We start from the raw sequence: 17,070 nt of genomic DNA on the forward strand, positions 1-17,070 counted from the left end.
AAGTCTCCACTGAAAATAAGAGCTCACCCTTTCTTGGCCTGAGAGTAGTGCAGAAAAGAGTTAACATAATTACGATGAAGGCTGCATGTGGGCATTGAGAATGAGAACACAGTAGATGGTAGAGAAATGTTTGCCAGCAATGCTGACTAAGGTGGCAAAATCTTCTGGTCTTGCTTCCTATCAGCGAAGAGCAAAACAGAACTTCAGGTTAAATCAGTGCCGGAAGAATCTGTCTCTTCTTGGAGATGAAGCTATTTTACTGAGTATTTCTGCTACTTCAGCAAACTATTTTCAGTCGCATGCTATTAATTAACCTGGGATATAGCCCTGTGGTAAAATGCACTTCAAGAGACAACCAAATGAAAGAGCTTTACTATGTAGCTAAGGTTGACAAAGGCAATCTAATTCCTCCCAGCAAAACTAGGATAACCAGACAGTCTTTAATCAAGATTTGGCTTTGCTAAGGAAACAATCTAGAATCCTTTTTTGGTCTTCTTGAATATCAGTTTCTGTGCTGGCTTGCAGAGATGCAAGAAGAGAGAATGCAGAGGTTCCTGTGGGCTTTTCTGTCTCAATTTGTTTTTTATTTGTGGAGGACTTGTATCAAATGGGGGATTCTAGAGAAATCCTGTTTTCCTAAAATTTCAGACCTAACATACAGCATGGAAGAGCTATTCTATGGCAGATGGTAAGTTTCCAAAATTTTTCTGAACCGACCAGTTGCTTCTGGACAGAGGGCAATGAGCCAAGCTTTTAGGTTTTGCAAGTTCACAGCATGCTCAGCTCTGATCAGTCTCAGAGATGCTCTTTTCTTTCTACTTTTATAGTTCTGGAGTCCCTGGATGTGTTGTTCTGTAAAAAAACCCTAAGCTTTGAACATCTTCTATATTAAGTTTCTTTACAAAGGTAAAATAAGGAATATTGTTCAACAGTCTTTGGTCCAGCTGTTTTGAAATGAGAAGGATTAAGAAGGCCATGGAAATCATTAATTCTTAAATTGCCATCTCTTGGCAACCTCCCCGCACCAGTCCACCAACCACACACATGTAAGGGAATTACCAGCCCAAGTAACCATTTATTTATTTATTACATCCTGGTTGAGTTTTGGTAGTCTATTTGAAGTTGAGAATCCTTGCTGTTACTTCACCAACTGAAAATGTGTTCTTCACTTAATTTGTTACTTAAACCAATTTCAGGAAATGAGGAAAAAGTGCCCCAAACAAGCTTCAGTTACAGATTTCATGACTTCTTGATGCATAGAAGTTCTGCATGTCTTTTAGTCAGTCTATCTACTTACCCATCAAAGCACTGAATAAAAGAAGTACAGAATGAAAATTCATGTCTTGCATTGTTAACCACAGATCACATCATGTCTAATTCAGTGACTGATTCAGAAATGTGCATATTTTTATGCCTGTTTGTATTTACAATTCTAACAGATGCTGAACTCATTAAAAATGCTTTACAAATTGGTTTCAATCATTATAAGCAATGGAAGATTAGGTTGAAATGCCAGTTGCTGATCACTGATCTAGAAGACCAACTCTGGTAGCTGTCTTGTCAGCAAATTATAAGCTGTTAAATGGAGGAGAAAGACAACCCAGTGCTCTTAGTTGCAGATCTGACATCAGTTGGACTAGTGACGTTGAGATTAATCTGGAGATTTGAAGAGGCCGATACCAGACCTGCCCTTCTCTTACATCTGTTTAATTATCTGCAATAACTATTTTGTTGTTGAGAGGGTGTATAAGCCACTTCAGACATGCTGTATCTTGTACTCGCTACTCCAAGAGGTCAAAGGAGCAAGTCTTTGAAGTGAAGTATCTCAAATGTGAGCGTGTTAAGTGTAAGGAGTGTGTTGTGCTCCCTGATGCTAAGAATTGCAAACGGGGTGTCAGTCCTAATTTGGTTGATTTAACTGGAAAAGGCTTATCAAACTTGAAAGTGGGAAAGACTTCATATTTTGCTTAGGCCACTCCTATGGAAAAGCATGTGTTGTGGATTGTGAAAATAGTTGGACCTTACATATCAAGACAATGTGTTTGAAGGGAAGGGGAAGAGAAAGGGAGAAAATGAGTCTGGTAATAGAAAGGTTAAGCAAAGAAAGAGCCACTTTACAAATTGACTGTCTTGCGAATTTGTACATGGGACATGATTTATGTAAAGAAAACTGATAGCATCTGAAAGTGGGTGTGAAGAAGAACAATTGTGGGGTTTTGAGGACTTGCAGATCTTGTTGACAGTCATACTGTTGCATCTGCTTCACTTGGGTTAGTATAGTGAAAAGAAGGAAGGCAAAGGGTGGAATGTGTTGATGGGAACTAGTGGTGTGGGTCCCAGTAGGCACAGACCTAGTTGGGATGGAGGGGGTAATTGATTCTTTTGGTTGACAAGAGAGGGAGAAAAATGTTCATTTTCCAGGTGCCCCTGCTGGCACGTATTAAATGATTGTTTTTCCCCTTTACCAGCAATTGTTGAGGAATGATTTCTTTTCACTTTCTGCTGACGTTTGGTCTTTGAGTTGCCAATAGAGACATCATACTTGTGTGGTTTTGGTAGATATATATATATATGTATTTTTTTTTTTTTTTTCCTCCACCTCTTCTCTGCTGGGTGATGCTCAGTCAGTACTTGCACTCTTTCCCCAACTCTGCTGGATGTGGTCAAGGTAACAACCAGGTGTAGTGCAGTGTTCTGCTGCCTGGGGAGCATCTCAGGAACAACATGGGGCATCTCAGGAACTGATTGTTTACCTGTTTCTTGCTCCAGCATTGTCAGGAAAGCTTCTTGGTGTTTCTCCATGTGCCACTGGTTTCCAAGTGGTTCAGTGTCATGTCAGGGCTCTCTGCTCAGTCCCATCCCTTTGTCCCCAAGGGAGAGGCAGCAGAAGTGCTGCAACGCATGCTGGACATGTGGGGACATGCTGCATCAGCTCAGTATTGTAAAATGGATCCATTTGAAAATTCTACCTGAACTTACTGTCTCTTATAATGTGTTTTTGGGTTTTTTTTTTGTCTTTGGCTACGTGTATCCTATTAAACCATGGAAAGGGCTGTTTTAAAAGTCTTTCATTGGCTTGGCAGATGCTACATAGTTCAAAAATATTTCAGTTTTTATTGCATTTAAAACCAGTTCACTCTCTCAGTTTAAGTAAGACCACACTATTTATCTCTGTCTTGGCACTGCCTGATGAACTGAGCTCTCTCAAGTGTTTGGTTACCAGCTCGCATAGTTCTTGAGTTAACGCAGGAGCCTGGCAGCTCTAGCACAGCTGAAAGCTGATGGGGTTGGAAGTGGACCAGGACCATGCTCAGAATTCCAGTTCTTTTAGAAAGAGGGGTTTGAACCTCTTTTGCTGTTATTTCCCCCTGTATTTTGGGGAGGATGCTTCCCTTTCTTCTGAAAGCCTTAAACAGGAGATGACATTAATATTATGACTGGAAACTAGTTTCAGTTGTTTTCCTGTGGTCCCTGGCTACTTGATGCATTGCATCTTTGTTAATTTTTTTTTCCCATGGTACAAACATGTGAAAGGGTAAGAGTAGAATTACTTAAAATTTTTTTTCTTAGGTTAAATTTGCATAGTAGGAGCTTTGAGACAGTTATTTTGGTTTGCGATCAATGCCTTAAGGAAGGAAATAGAGAATGAGTTATTTTATTCTCATCCTTTGTAACAGTAGTTTCGCAAAGTTGTGGTGTAGGCAGTATGATCTACTATATTAGTTAAAAGCTAGTAAAAGGGGAAAATGTCAACAAAACAATCTTGGCAAAATCAGCCCTTTTTCTGCACTTAATCACATTCATTGTATATTGCTTTAGGTCATGAAGATGGTTGAGTGTGGACGGAACTATTTCAGGTGGATCAGTAAATTCAGCCTCTTCATCTAAAGGGTGTAAATGCATGTACCAAGGTTTCTTTAAATTAATATTGGGGAGACTTCAGGCTAAATATGTTGGTTTTGATGTTTTTAAAACTAAATCATGTTTCTGTTTCTCAACTTGTTTCTGTAGTGTGTTTCAGAATATAAAGAGTTCATATGTATTTAAAGTCTTTGTCTTAAATAATGTTAAGGATAACTTAAGGTTCCATGTGACTTAAGGTTCCTGAGTTGGATCTTTTAAGCAGAAATCCTGTAATATTTTTTAATGTGTTGGGTTTGTTTTTTTTTTTTTTTTCTGTGGTGCATACACACAGAATTAGTAAAACAAATTCCAGTAGTCACCTGCAATGTTATTTTTCGAAGTTGATGGCCAGCTAAGGTTTTCTTTCTAAAAATGCTTTACTGCATAATGAAATGTTTTATGTACTTGCAAGAGGAAGATTCTTTCCATCTTTACATTTCTTTTGTTTAGCATCTGAACTTACTGCCACAACAGTAAAGTACACTTGTTCTGCTTTGTTTCATGGGAAGTGAGGTTAGAGGTATAATACAAAATGTCGTCTCTTGGGGCTGGAAAAGATTATGTTATTTTCATTCTTAATTAAAATTTTACTTAATTCAGTTGATTGAAGTCTATTTCCACTACTTCCACTACAACTTTTTTAAAATTCTTGCTGGGGGAGTTTTCTTCAGCTCATCTTATTTTTAAATTTACATATTTGATGGCTTTTTCACAATATGAGGTATTTCTAAACTCTAGTTTTGAAGTTGGCCGTATGAAGAGAAGGAGTCTGTAGAGGTAAGGTTGTTTGCTTCATGCCAGGTGTCTTGCTACACACTATGGTGGAACCATGACCTTGGACACAATTGATCATTTTTACTACTGTATCAAGCGGATGTTTGGTTTTGGCCATTAAAGGAAGTGATTCCAGGTTTTAATCTTTTATAGCTAGGGGCTGATTGGATTGATAAATTCAGCATTTGGAAGTATTTGAAGTCACATTGGAGGAGATCTAGAAACAGAAGATACTTGTACAGCTTGTTAGTTGAGCCATAGGTTTTAATTGGTTTGTTGTATATTGACATTGGTAGGTTCAAGTAACTTACATTGTTTTGTCACTTGCAATTTTACTTACTGAAATAGGATAGGAAAACCCCCCAAAATCCTGTCTTCTATGTATAAGAGATATATCACCCAGTAAGGTTTTGTATTTGTTATTGTTTTAGGGTATTATGGGGCATTTTTTTTCTATATTTGACAAATAGGGAGCTCAGCAGTGTGGTGTGAGAGCTGAAATTTGTTTAGCCTATGTGATCAGAGGTACCATCCATTGATGACTTATTTCTTTTGGATCTGGAGGAGAAAGCCAGAGCAAGGAAATACCCTCCCCCTCTCTTTTATGTCCTGAAAAGCAGAGCAGGGGAGACCAGATTTGCACTGTGAATTCTAAGCTTGTCATACTGACTTTCAGCAAAACATACCATCATTTAAAAACCATTAGAAAAACTGTTACAAACTCCATTAGTTCTCAGGTGTTTAATAAACTTGGAATAACTACTTGAAGTAGACTTTCTAGGATCTTCCCATTTCTAGAATGTTTATTGCCCTCTTCCTTTTTTAAAGCAAAATTCTGCATAGGGGTTTAAGGAGTGTTCAGAAAAATGTGTATGTTAGTCTTAAACTGAAAAATGAATTTAATGTTATCTCTTGTGTGCATTGGTAGGAGGGGAGGTTTTCTGAGCTTCAGGATCTGGGAGTTGGGAATTTTCTTCTGGGTAGTTGTGCTACGAAGTTATTAATATAGTTTTGCTTTGGTATCACAAACTGTAGGAAGCCTGAAAGCGATTTCTCAGCTTCTTTTAGGGGAAAATGAGTTGAAGAAATTGAAGGACTTCCTTGGTAGATCCTTTTACATCTGATACCTGCAAGGAGTAATTTAATACTTTTCCAATGAGATTAGAAATATTCTAGATTACAAGATAGTTGAACAGCCTAGGAGCCAGTGCTGTAGGAACATCCGGAGCTGACAGGAGAGTGGAAAATGTTACTGGTGGAGCTGAAGGAGGAAATTATTATTCTGCTGTTATTGCTTACTATGTAGAGGGAAAAAACAGACTTATCCTTCAAATACATGTTTCCTGAGATCTTTGACATACCACGTAGCAGAAAACAGAGCAACTGCCTCTTTACCTGTGGAAAAAGAACTTTTATTTTTCTTTAGATAAGGAGGCTTATGCCTCCTTCAGTACAAATGACCTGATTTACTGTTTGAGGTGTAGAAAAAAAATATTTTGACTCAATGAAATGCTTTGTCTTGTTCCTGCCTTAGTTAAATTCTGTTTTCAAGGTAGATTCTAGGGTTTACCACATTCACTCATGTGTGCAACTCCCTGCCCGCCCCACCTTTTTGTTTTTCAATAGGTCTGTGGCCAGGAATTTGGCAGCAGTATTATCAGACAACATCAAAAATTTAGCTGGCAAGTTGCAAATTCATGGTGTAGGAAGTATTCTCTGTCACTTTTGGTTCTCAGATTTCGATGCTTGTTTTGCTGTTTTCAAGTATTATTTGCATGATTTGAATGTAGGATCTTGCTAAGGGGTCAGGTTTATTCTTTGCCCACTTCTACTGCTGCCTAGAATTCTTCTTCTACTGCCTAGAATTATTATTTTCTGTTTCAGTTTTGATTTTTTTTTCTTTAGGTTTAAAAGGACTTTTGTTCCTCAAAATGTTTCTGGTTTGTCCAGTTCTATCAGCTACTCTAATAAGGAGTATTTCCTCTCCCTGTTAACCTTGTCTTTTCTCTTCGGATCATTGCTGCTGCAGCAGTGCTATATTAGTATAGGAGTTAATTCCATTCTTATTGTAGACATTAGCCTTAATGACATGTATGCTACAAAATGTAATCATTTAATATGTTGACTGTTACATAAATGACATAACCCGAGAATAGGAGAGCTGTGAGTATTTTAGCTTGCTGGTGTGAATAATAGCAAGGAATAGTCAGAAAAGATAGGTGTCACTCCTTAGTGTGACTAAAATTGTGGTGGTGGATGTTGTGGTTACGAAGCACCACAGGTAGAAAAGGAAGTATGAATCTATTCCGTTAATAACACCACAGGCTAATATTAGATGTGTCTTCAAGCAAATAGAATAACATCAAGCAAGGTCAACGTAGTTTTATTTCTTTTATTTCTTTTTTTTTTTTTTTTTCCTTTTAAATACAGCTGATCCTGCTGCTCTGGGATTCATAATTTCGCCATGGTCTCTCCTGTTACTTCCATCTGGCAGTGTGTCATTTACTGATGAAAATGTCTCCCAACAAGACCTGCGAGCATTCACAGCACCAGAGGTTCTGCAGAACCATTCTCTATCATCTCTGTCTAACGTTGAAAAGGTAGAGTACCTCTTTGTTGGCAGGCAGCTGCTGTCTTTTGCTGTTGATTACTTGACAAAGTGGCTTTAAATGTTTCTTTTTGTCTCTGTGGGGCTCATGGTTTTATATGTAACTATTGATTTCTTTTCTTGGAGGGAGAGGGGTCCTCCTGCTTTGTTTTGGTCCGTAAAAGTGGAATAGTGATTATGATTGTATGCACTTATGAAGAAGTGTCTGTGTGCAGGTCCCTGTTAATGTGTGCTACTAACAGCCATGGTTGGGCAGCAGGTGCACAGGGTGACTGTCCATCAAACTAGGAGTAAGCAGTAAACAACACTTCACTGTCTTTTAGAAAAAACATTTCAGTGGCATCAACAATTTCAATTTTTAAATTTTTTTTTAGCAAAATACATCTGAGAGGTAAGCAAAGGAATTACTCAAGCAGTCCTGGGCTTTGAAAGCTGGGATATTCCCACACTCATCTCTGAAGAAAAAAATTGTTTTAATTAACATAAGTATTCCTCAGTTGTGCAACAAATCTTTCATTTCCACCTTCCTTTTTTAACTCTTCCCTAATGGTAGATGTTCAGGCAGGTAAATTTTACATATGTGATCTGCTCCAGGTCATTGATATGTACAGTCAAAATGACCAGCTTCTCAAATGTCTTCTTAACAGTAATTTGTTGCAAATGATAATGCTTTCCCCAGAAAACCATTCCCTTGACCTCATCAAAGATATTTCGAGGTGGGAATAAGGAGGAAGCTGAGCTCTATTTTCATCTCCTTGGCTTCTCTGGATCGATAATCCTTAGAGAAGAAGTTGGCCACAACCAGTGTTGTTGTAATCTGGGAACAATTATGGCATTTGGCAACTTTTCTCCAGTGAGAACACCAAGATGCTCCTACTCCAGAGGAAACCAGTATTGGCATCAGTTGCTGTTGTCTGCACAAGGACTATTAAAACATGTTTTTCTGTGTTGAATATTTTATGTTTGCAGCTTCTTCTAAGCCTTGTATATAGTCAGTTTTCTTTAGGACTGTAGCACTGAATACCTACCAAAAATCACTGTTTCCTCAGTTACTCACAAGCCCTTTAGACATCTTCTTGCCCTGCAGTGTAGTCAAAACTAATGGTATAATAAAACATGTATAATTTTATCTATGGCAAAACTAAGAAATTGGCAGCTTAGTTTGAAATTTTAATAGAAAAGTAAAAATAACACTGACATCAATGCAGGATTTGGGATCAGTTGAGTAGGATGCAGCTGCCAAGCTCTGTAGTCAGACTGTTGGAATTGTTTATCTTCTTTCAAGAGAGACAACACTGTTGAAGACAGTAACGTTGCCTCTAGTGCCAATTCTGAAGTTAATATACAAAACAGGCCTTTATAAATGCCAGAAAAAAGTTTTGGAATGACATGTTTGTGACCTTCTTCAGAGCTGATTGCATTCTTTGTTCAGTGCCAGTATTCATTTAGTATGTTGCTTTTTTCTTTTTGAAATAAGCAGAGAACTCTTACTACAAAAGCTGTCCTATGATGTTTCTTAAGCTTTAGGAAGGAAATACTCAGAAGGACCACTGTGGCCTGTAAAAACAGAGCACATCAACAGGCGATGACCAAATTCTGGCATTCTGTGCATATGCAGTGCCAATTAATCCTCTCCAATTATGGTGGTGTGAATTTATTTCATTATATCAGTACAATTTTGCCTGCTGGGGGGTGATGACAAAATTGAGAGCCAAGGCTGCATCAACTGTGTTGCTGTTTTCATTGAGAAACAGTTGGCTATGGAAATACGCACACTTTGGCTTTACATAAGCAAATTACTCATAGGGTCAGGTATAGACTAAATAAAACACTTTAGCTTGTGGTATTCAGCTATAGCATTAGGTTGAAGCTTCGAGCTTTGCACTTGAGATAAATTAAGCTTTTTTGTATTTGAACTCTACTTGATTTCTGCATGTTTCTTGCACAGACTGAGGTGGGGGGAAAATTAACTGTTCTCATAGCCTCGGTGATACAAAAATGTTCAAAGAAAACTTTCTGCTACTGTTCTTATTTTCAGTTTAAAGCCTTGTGGAGAAATGATACAGCTGTTCTGCCAGTGTGAGGGTCATGTCTGGGTGCAGTAGTCTGAATGCTTCAAACATATCAGTCCTCTTGGGTTTACTTGCTTGCCCATACGGAAGGAGAAAGCTACCTGAAACACAGCTTTTGTACAAAAACTTTTGTTCTATTGTGGGTTTGTTAGTTGAAGTTGATAAGGCTGATAAATAGGTTAAATATGCATCCTTTTTTTTGCTGTTGTCCTCTATATTTGTATTAATCTGTGTGTTGGATGAAGTGGTTATTTGTCGTGATATGTTGACTTCATGTTTCGTAGGTCTTGCTTTTTTTGTTTGCGTGTGTTCTGTTGCAACTTGCTGTACTTTGCTGAATTCATTTGCTGGCAATCTTTGGTGTTTTCGATTTTGGTTGTTCTCCTGAAATCAGACCATGTCTGAAAGCTGCTGAAAGCAGAAAAATGTCGTTTCTTACAGCCTCTTAACAGACAGTGATGAGGTTGCTTTCACCTCTTGAGTTATGACTTCACTTGCTAACACAAAGTAACAGTGTATGCAATGATAAATATTAGAAAAAGTGATAGTCAGTGAACACCTCTTTGATTCCAAGACACCCAGTCAATTTCAATACAAAATAAGTCCGAGGTACCTGCAAGCTTATTGGAAGTAGAGTAAACAAACTGTTCAAAATGGAAATGAAATAATAATTTGAGAAATTAATTTTATGTTGATTTATGTATTGTGGAAAGTATTAGAAGAATCATAGTTTTTAAATGAACTCGAATCTTTTGAGTAAGTGCTTTCATTTTGAAGAGATGTGTTATATGCCTCTTGAAGCAAGGGTTACTTCATCTGGAGAGAGAGAGGGTATTTTAAGTATGAATGTTTATTAGGTAGTAATGTACAAAACTACTTATTAGTTACTGATCATTTGAAATTAGCAGAACTCTTGAAGGTCTACAACCTAATTTTTCAATAGATGTTTTTTGCCTAGTTTTCATGCTGGAATTATCTCTTATTCTAAGGAACTTGATGTGGTGCTTCACAAATGTCAAGCAATTATAATCCTGTAAACAGACTGTCATATTTGTATATTTTTTCCCTCCTGACTACCTGGCACAACCTAAAGCTGTCAGACTATAGTAAGCAGTTACAAATTTTTAAGGGGGAACAGTCAAACACCAGTCGGGACTATGTATCTTATTTTTGAAGTTAAGGTGTATGAAGTAGGAGAGAGTTGCATGATATAATGTGTGCAGGCATTATGTTGAAATCCAAAAAGGAACTGATATGTAGTAGTGGCTTGCAAGTAACTTTGCAATGCTGTACTTGGAAAACCTCCTTTAGTTCATATAAAGCTTGAAATATCGTTGATGAAGTAAAATATCACAGACTGCTCTAATTTGCGTTTTATTTTTAAAACTGTTTTCAGATAGATTAGTAGGGTAGCATGTTTTAGTTTAGAAGTCTGATTGCATGGTTGTACAATAGTATTTTTTGTTGAGGATGGTGCGTGTCTCTTCTTCAGAAATACCTTTTGTGATGTTGAAATTCAGAATCACAGAATGATAGAATACATACGCTGAGTTGGAAGGGACCCGTGAAGGTCATGGAGTCCAACTCAAGACTTCACACAGGGCAACCCAAAAATTTAATCATATTTCTAAGAGCATTGTCCAAATGCTTCTTGAACACTGATAGGCTTAGGACCGTGGCCACTTCTCTGATTGGAATTAACAATTTTGATAATAGACTTTTTAAGTGCTGTACTCACTTGGGGGTTGTGTGCTTTTTTTGTTTGGGTTTAGTATGAGAAGAAGAAAATTAGTTTCATCTTTTTGTAGATTCTGTTGAGTCCATCCATTACCTTTGTACACTTAGTTTACAGATAAGTTTTTTAAAATCTGTACCTGAGCCTGGACAGATCTTGTCAATGTGTATAGCTAGGACTTAAGTAAAATGTTTTCCTTTTAGTTAGTGACGAGGCTGGCTTCAGTGAATGACTTTTAATTCATCATTGTCTCTGTAATGGTTGCTCATTGCATGCGCAATTATTTAATAAACTTCTTGCTTTAAGTAGCAGAAGTATTACTCGTAACTTGGTAGAAAGTACCATTGCTAGTGTATGTTACTTACATGGTGCAGAAAAGCTGCCTTTCTTTCTGCACTTATTTGCCAGTTTCATTTTCAAAATCACTTATAGTGGCAGTATATGTTTTTTGCTCTTAATTCTGCAGTACTTAAAGCTTGTTTTCCCTGTCTTGATGGGCTTAATATGTTGAAGTTATATTTTTAATGTTTATATTAATCATTAATTATATGTGTAAAGATTGCTGCATTTGTATTTTAAAATATCAATGACAAGGTGATGGCTTTATACATTGATGCACTTATATTCTCTTTTTTTTCCCCTTTAATCCTGGTTTTGGGGATCTCTTGACAGTAGTAGCTCAGTTTTGAGTCCTGCTAAGGTCTACCTTGCCTTCAGACCAAAGTTTTAAGGAGCCTTGGATACGGCCATGCAGTCTGTACCCCAGACCAGGCAGGTGGCATGAATTATGTGTACTTCTGACTTCAACGTGAGAGGAAGGTTTAAAACGGATGAGAGATAACAGAGGCGCTGGTTAGATGCAGGATGTTTTGCAGAAGTAGGATTTGCTTCTCTGACCCTCACGTCAAAGGGGAAAACCAATTTCAAAGACAACTGAACTTAAATACCAGGAAAATATATAGACAAAATGATTTTAAGTTAGTTGCTTTGCTTTGAAGGTCTGCTTTGTGTTTCCAGTCCTGTTCAATAAGCTGACAAATATCTTGTGTCTTCTGACAGGTCCATATTTATTCTCTTGGCATGGCACTTTTTTGGGGAGCTGACCATGAAGTCCCTCAAAGTCAGGTAATTTTTTATTTAGTTTTGTTTAATGTTGCAGCTTCAGATTTGATAGTTTGAACAAATCTGCATTTGGGTTCACATGACAGGGTGTCATGATGAGGCACTGAAAAGTGGGATTCAGTTCCTGTGCTTGGAGCCTGTTCCTGTGAAGCCTGGGAAGGGTGGTGGTGGTGTCCTCTTGCAGAAAGAAGGTGTTGATGCTACATTTCTGTTGGTTTCAATGAAGATATATCTGGACTAGTCTGTCCTGTAGTGTCACAGGCTGAAAGTCAATAGTTTAAGCTGCTGACAAAGAAGAAAAGAATTTGTTTTGTTTTAGGCTTATATAAAAACAAACATTTAAGTAATATCGTTGCCTTAGTCCTACTAAAGCAACTTATTCTCTCTGCTGCCGTAAGTGCTGAGAGTCTGGGCTTGGCACATACAGATACTTAAGTTACACAATGTCCAAGAAAGGGTATGAATTGTTCGGAACAGGGAGTAGACTTGCTGCTGACTTGTCAGTCAATGCAGACACAGTCGCAGATTGCATAGAGCTGGGTGTTATTGCACAATGGTTTTATCTCTGACATCCAGCAGAACTTCTAGACTGTCTTTCCAAAAATGAGTGAAGGTGATGTGATTCATCATCTTCCTGGGTGCTCCTTCCACACCCCCAATTAAACTTTTAAGTCAACATCTAAAAGAGTGAAAATAAGATGAAATGCAGCCAAAAAAGCATTTAACGATTAACTTGCAGTTGTGGGATTTGGCAGAGCACTGTGTAGCTCAACGAGGTAATCTACGTCTGTTTTATATTTGGGTTCAGTCCTACTAGTTGTTATATGTAAGGGTAAGGAAGGGAATTTTGAAAGGTTCTTGGCAATTTAAGTGTTCAGTTCCTAGTATTTTCTTTAATGGAGTAGTAGTTAGGTTCTCAGTTGTACTGAGTTAGAAGTAGCTCCCTGAATGCAAAACTCAGACAATTTGAAGCTGTGACTCTTTTAGAGATTCTTCTTTGTGATGCCTCCTGTATCTGTTCCAAAAGCACAGTATTTTCTAAGACTCCTGTTCCCTTTATTTGTTCTCCTGTCTCATAGGAGATAAAAGGAACAGTATTAAGCCGTAGTGGGAGATGGCTCAAGATAGGTAGAAATAGGTGTTGAGCAGAAAGTAGGCATGAATTTTAGCCCCCTTTTTCTTTGTTTCTTCCTTTGGTATTAGATTGTAGCAACAGTTTCACAGTAATGTGTGGGAAGGAGTGCTCTGTGTTTTGATATAATAGTATTTTTTCCAAAGACGGTACGGTCAGGAAAGAAAGAGGGAGTGTGGAATTTACATTGAGGTGTTCTGATGTGGTCCCTTGCTCTGTGGAGTTATTGGAGGCAAACCAGCAGTCTGTGAATGGCATTACTTTAATTACAAGTGTTAATTTCTATGAGCGGATTTTCTTTTCTTTTTTTTTTTTTTTTTTTTTTTTTTATATTTGCCTGCCGATGTTGGTTAATGAGGTGCTTCTCTACTGGGAGTCTGGTTGAATGGAAGAGTGATTTTTATTATTAGTTAGAAGAAGTGCTGAACGGATAGGTGGGGAAAACCTATGTTAATTAAACCAGGACAGTCCAGCATACTTTTTTTTTTTATTGGGACAGTTTAAGATTACTAATACAGGGAAGACTGGAGGATTGTAAAGGTTTGAAGTGCTCTGTGATGGGGAAAAAACGTGACAACACTTGTACTTTGTGGGTAGCTGCCCACTTTTGGGAGAGTTGCAGATCAGAAAGCCTAAGTCCCAAGTGCCTGCCGCATCAGAGAACAAGTCGCAGACTACTGTGTGCCCTGGGGAGTGATATTCCACATACAGTGTGCTGGATCAACTGAATGGAGAGAGGAGAATTAAATCTACATGGTTCTTAACTATATGGGTGTTGTCCTGTAACTGTGAAGATTTGCTTTATTAACCAGTGACTTTGCTGTTTTATTCCTTACTTTTGTGTTGATATGGTTTGATGATGTCATTGGACTTTAGAAATGCTCACACAGCTGCTGCAAATATTGGTGAGGAATGGTAGAAAATGAGTGTAGCAGACAGAGGGTTACAGAATGGTTGTAATGGGGATTGAATTTAATCCTTGTGACTGGCAGAATGTTCCAAAACAACACAGAAAATTTCCATTGCAACTTTTCACTAGTGATTAAGCCCTTGAGAAGGGAAAAGTGTTGGTGTTCTGGCCTTACAGATGAGGCAGCTTGATTGAACCAGATTGTTATAGAGTAGCAATCAAATCTAGATACTGAATGCCTGTGCCCTGTTCTGTAACTGCTGTTTTTCCACCATCTAGATGGTGACTTCAGAATTGTCACTCAGTTAACATAGGCAATAAATCTCGTGAATAGCTATTTTACAATGTTGAATATCTCGTTTCTGTGTGTATCCTAAGTCACTATTAAAACAAATCCTTCCATCCCTCCTGGTTTTGTTTGCCATTATAGCCTATCAAACTTGGAGATCATCTCAACAGCATCCTCCTCGGCATGTGTGAAGACGTCATTTATGCCCGTGTGTCTGTACGGACTGTTCTGGATGCCTGCAGTGCCCACATAAGGAATAGTAACTGTGCCCCTTCTTTTTCATACGTGAAGCAATTGGTCAGACTGGTTCTGGGAAGCCTGTCTGGGGTGAGTCTTTGTCAGCATTTGAGGAATACTAGAGGTGAGCAGGAAGAGAGCAAAGGTGCTAAATCAGAGTCACCCTGCAATCATTCTTCCTCTTGTTTGATTATGTTACAACTTGATAAGGAGGTGTGTTGGAAGGTGGGAATTGCTTCTCTCCCCTTGGTAACAATTTGTGCACTTCACAATTCCTCCTGGAATATGCATTCACAGCAGCTGTTTCTGAGCAAGATAATTTTCTGAACCATTTGTCTTTGTTGAAAGAAAACTAGGGAAAAACTGAAGAACAAAAAAGATTATGAACCTTGGACAAGCATTAGACTTCTTGGTACTTGAGATACTTCAAAAATGGTGGCTGTCCATTTTCTTTTTTGAAGTTATGCTTGACTTCTGGAGAGTTGCTTATTAAGAGGAAGAAGGACTTTTTTAGGTGGTGTGCCAGTCCTCTTCCACTTTTGCTCAGCTCTTGGATATCATTATTGTGGAGGACGTTATTGTCTAATGATGACAAGTGCATTGAACTGTTTTCAGAAATGAAAGAAATTATGTGAACTCATCTTGAAAAGCTACCAATCCTGACCGGCAACCTCTCCCTTCACCTAAACCGTTACAGCATAACTTCAGTATAGTTAAATAATTTTAAGGCTCTGAGTAGAAAGGAAGGCAGGCCATAAATTGTCAGTATTGTTAGCTTGTTCTCTGGCCAGTATTTCCTTTGCTTGTATTCTGTTTATAATCATAACAAATGCCAAGTGGTTTATTATTGCTGGAATGATATCCCACAATGGTCCTGAATTCTGTCCAGTTTTATACCATTGAAACTCCTTTTTTATCTCATAGGGGTTATGTCAGTGTAAAAATCAGTGTCTGAACAGACAGCACTGTAAGTGCGAGAAAAGTGTTTGACTTGATAATGCTTTATTTAAAAAAAAAAACCTTTTGTTATGATCTAATCTCAGAAATAGGGCTGAACCTGAGATCCACAAAGCATTGTCTAGTCTGTGAGGTTATGTCTGTCAGTTGGGTGCTCATCACTGTAATGTCTGAAGTCTTGTGCAGTTGTCAAGTGCAGCTGGTCTGTGATTCAATGAAATAAAGGCCTACAAGGCCTTAATCAGTGGCGCTATTAAAATAAAGATCCAAACCTTAAATCAGACCACGAGCTATAGAAGCAACCAGCGTGGAGAGTGAGTCATTAGTCTCCAAGTTCTTAATGGCCCTTTCTGCTTCACAATTTTTCTGCTTTTCGTCATCGTGTTCTTGTTGGCAACTTTCAGAGGAAGCCTGAGGTTGGTATGACAGACTCGTCTGGACTGGCCTGCCCAAGGCAGCAATAGCTGGTCCCAAATGCACATCCCAAAATCCGGTGGAGAGCTGAACCCAGCAAGTGTGTTCCTGTCTCCTAGACCATGTTGATAATGAAGGAGTGAGACTGCTGGAGGTTATCCAGTGCTGAAGTTTTGCTCATCTTCTAGATGTCCACTGCCAGGAACCTTTTTAGCCTAATTCATAACATGTCACTGCATTGGCTTTGCAAGAAGATGAGAACAAAATAGCCGAGTAGAAGAGAGTGTTGACAGAAGAACAACATAGCTGTGCTGCTGTGGTTTTGTGCACCTTATCTAGCCATCCCTACTGGTTTTAATATTTAGTGCTCTGTATGTGTGCTTGAATTTTTAAGTGAGTAAGGAAAGCACAGGAAATTGTTTTTTTCAAAACCATGGTACAACTTCCAGTTCCAACATCAATGTACCTCCCATCTTGATTTACCTTTTCAAAGGCTGGAGGAGTATTAGCTCTAAAACAGGTCATTTGGTGGTCGGTAAAGCACAGCTGGAAGGTCCTGTTTGAATATTTTCACTTTCCACAGTAATATGATTTGTAGAGGGTGGTTCAGTCTGGTTTATGTTAATTGGGTCGCGTTGTGACTGAGGCACTGAAGACTGCTCAATTTCTCCTTCCCACCTCCCAGCCAAGCCACTGTCCAAGTCAGACTGATTCACAGTGTATCAAAAGACCTAACCTATGATTCTTTGCTGCAGCAAAGTAGCTCTTCTTTGAGTGACTGTGCATGTGAAATAGTTTTTTAGGGAAGTGGTGATTAAATGAAAAAGTTAAAAGTTACTAATGGAAATAATTAAGTCTGACACATGACAGGAATGTGCCTGAGGGGTAAGGAAGAGACTTGTCACAAGTGGATGAGA

The 17,070-nt window shown here is 38.3% G+C and overlaps 1 protein-coding gene across 4 annotated transcripts in view; it reads left to right on the forward strand.

Moving 5' to 3' along the window:
* The window catches only part of PTPN13 (protein tyrosine phosphatase non-receptor type 13), a 125,299-nt gene that overhangs the window by 31,025 nt on the left and 77,204 nt on the right, over positions 1 to 17,070 (forward strand). For all 4 annotated transcript variants that reach the window (XM_071807956.1, XM_071807957.1, XM_065836854.2 and 1 more), the window contains 3 exons: positions 7,108 to 7,277; positions 12,152 to 12,217; positions 14,687 to 14,872. In XM_071807956.1, coding sequence (XP_071664057.1) covers positions 7,108 to 7,277; positions 12,152 to 12,217; positions 14,687 to 14,872 — 422 coding nt within the window. The remainder of the gene's footprint in view (positions 1 to 7,107; positions 7,278 to 12,151; positions 12,218 to 14,686; positions 14,873 to 17,070) is intronic.

This window comes from Patagioenas fasciata, chromosome 4, assembly GCF_037038585.1.
Source record: "Patagioenas fasciata isolate bPatFas1 chromosome 4, bPatFas1.hap1, whole genome shotgun sequence".
Classification (NCBI taxonomy): domain Eukaryota; kingdom Metazoa; phylum Chordata; class Aves; order Columbiformes; family Columbidae; genus Patagioenas; species Patagioenas fasciata.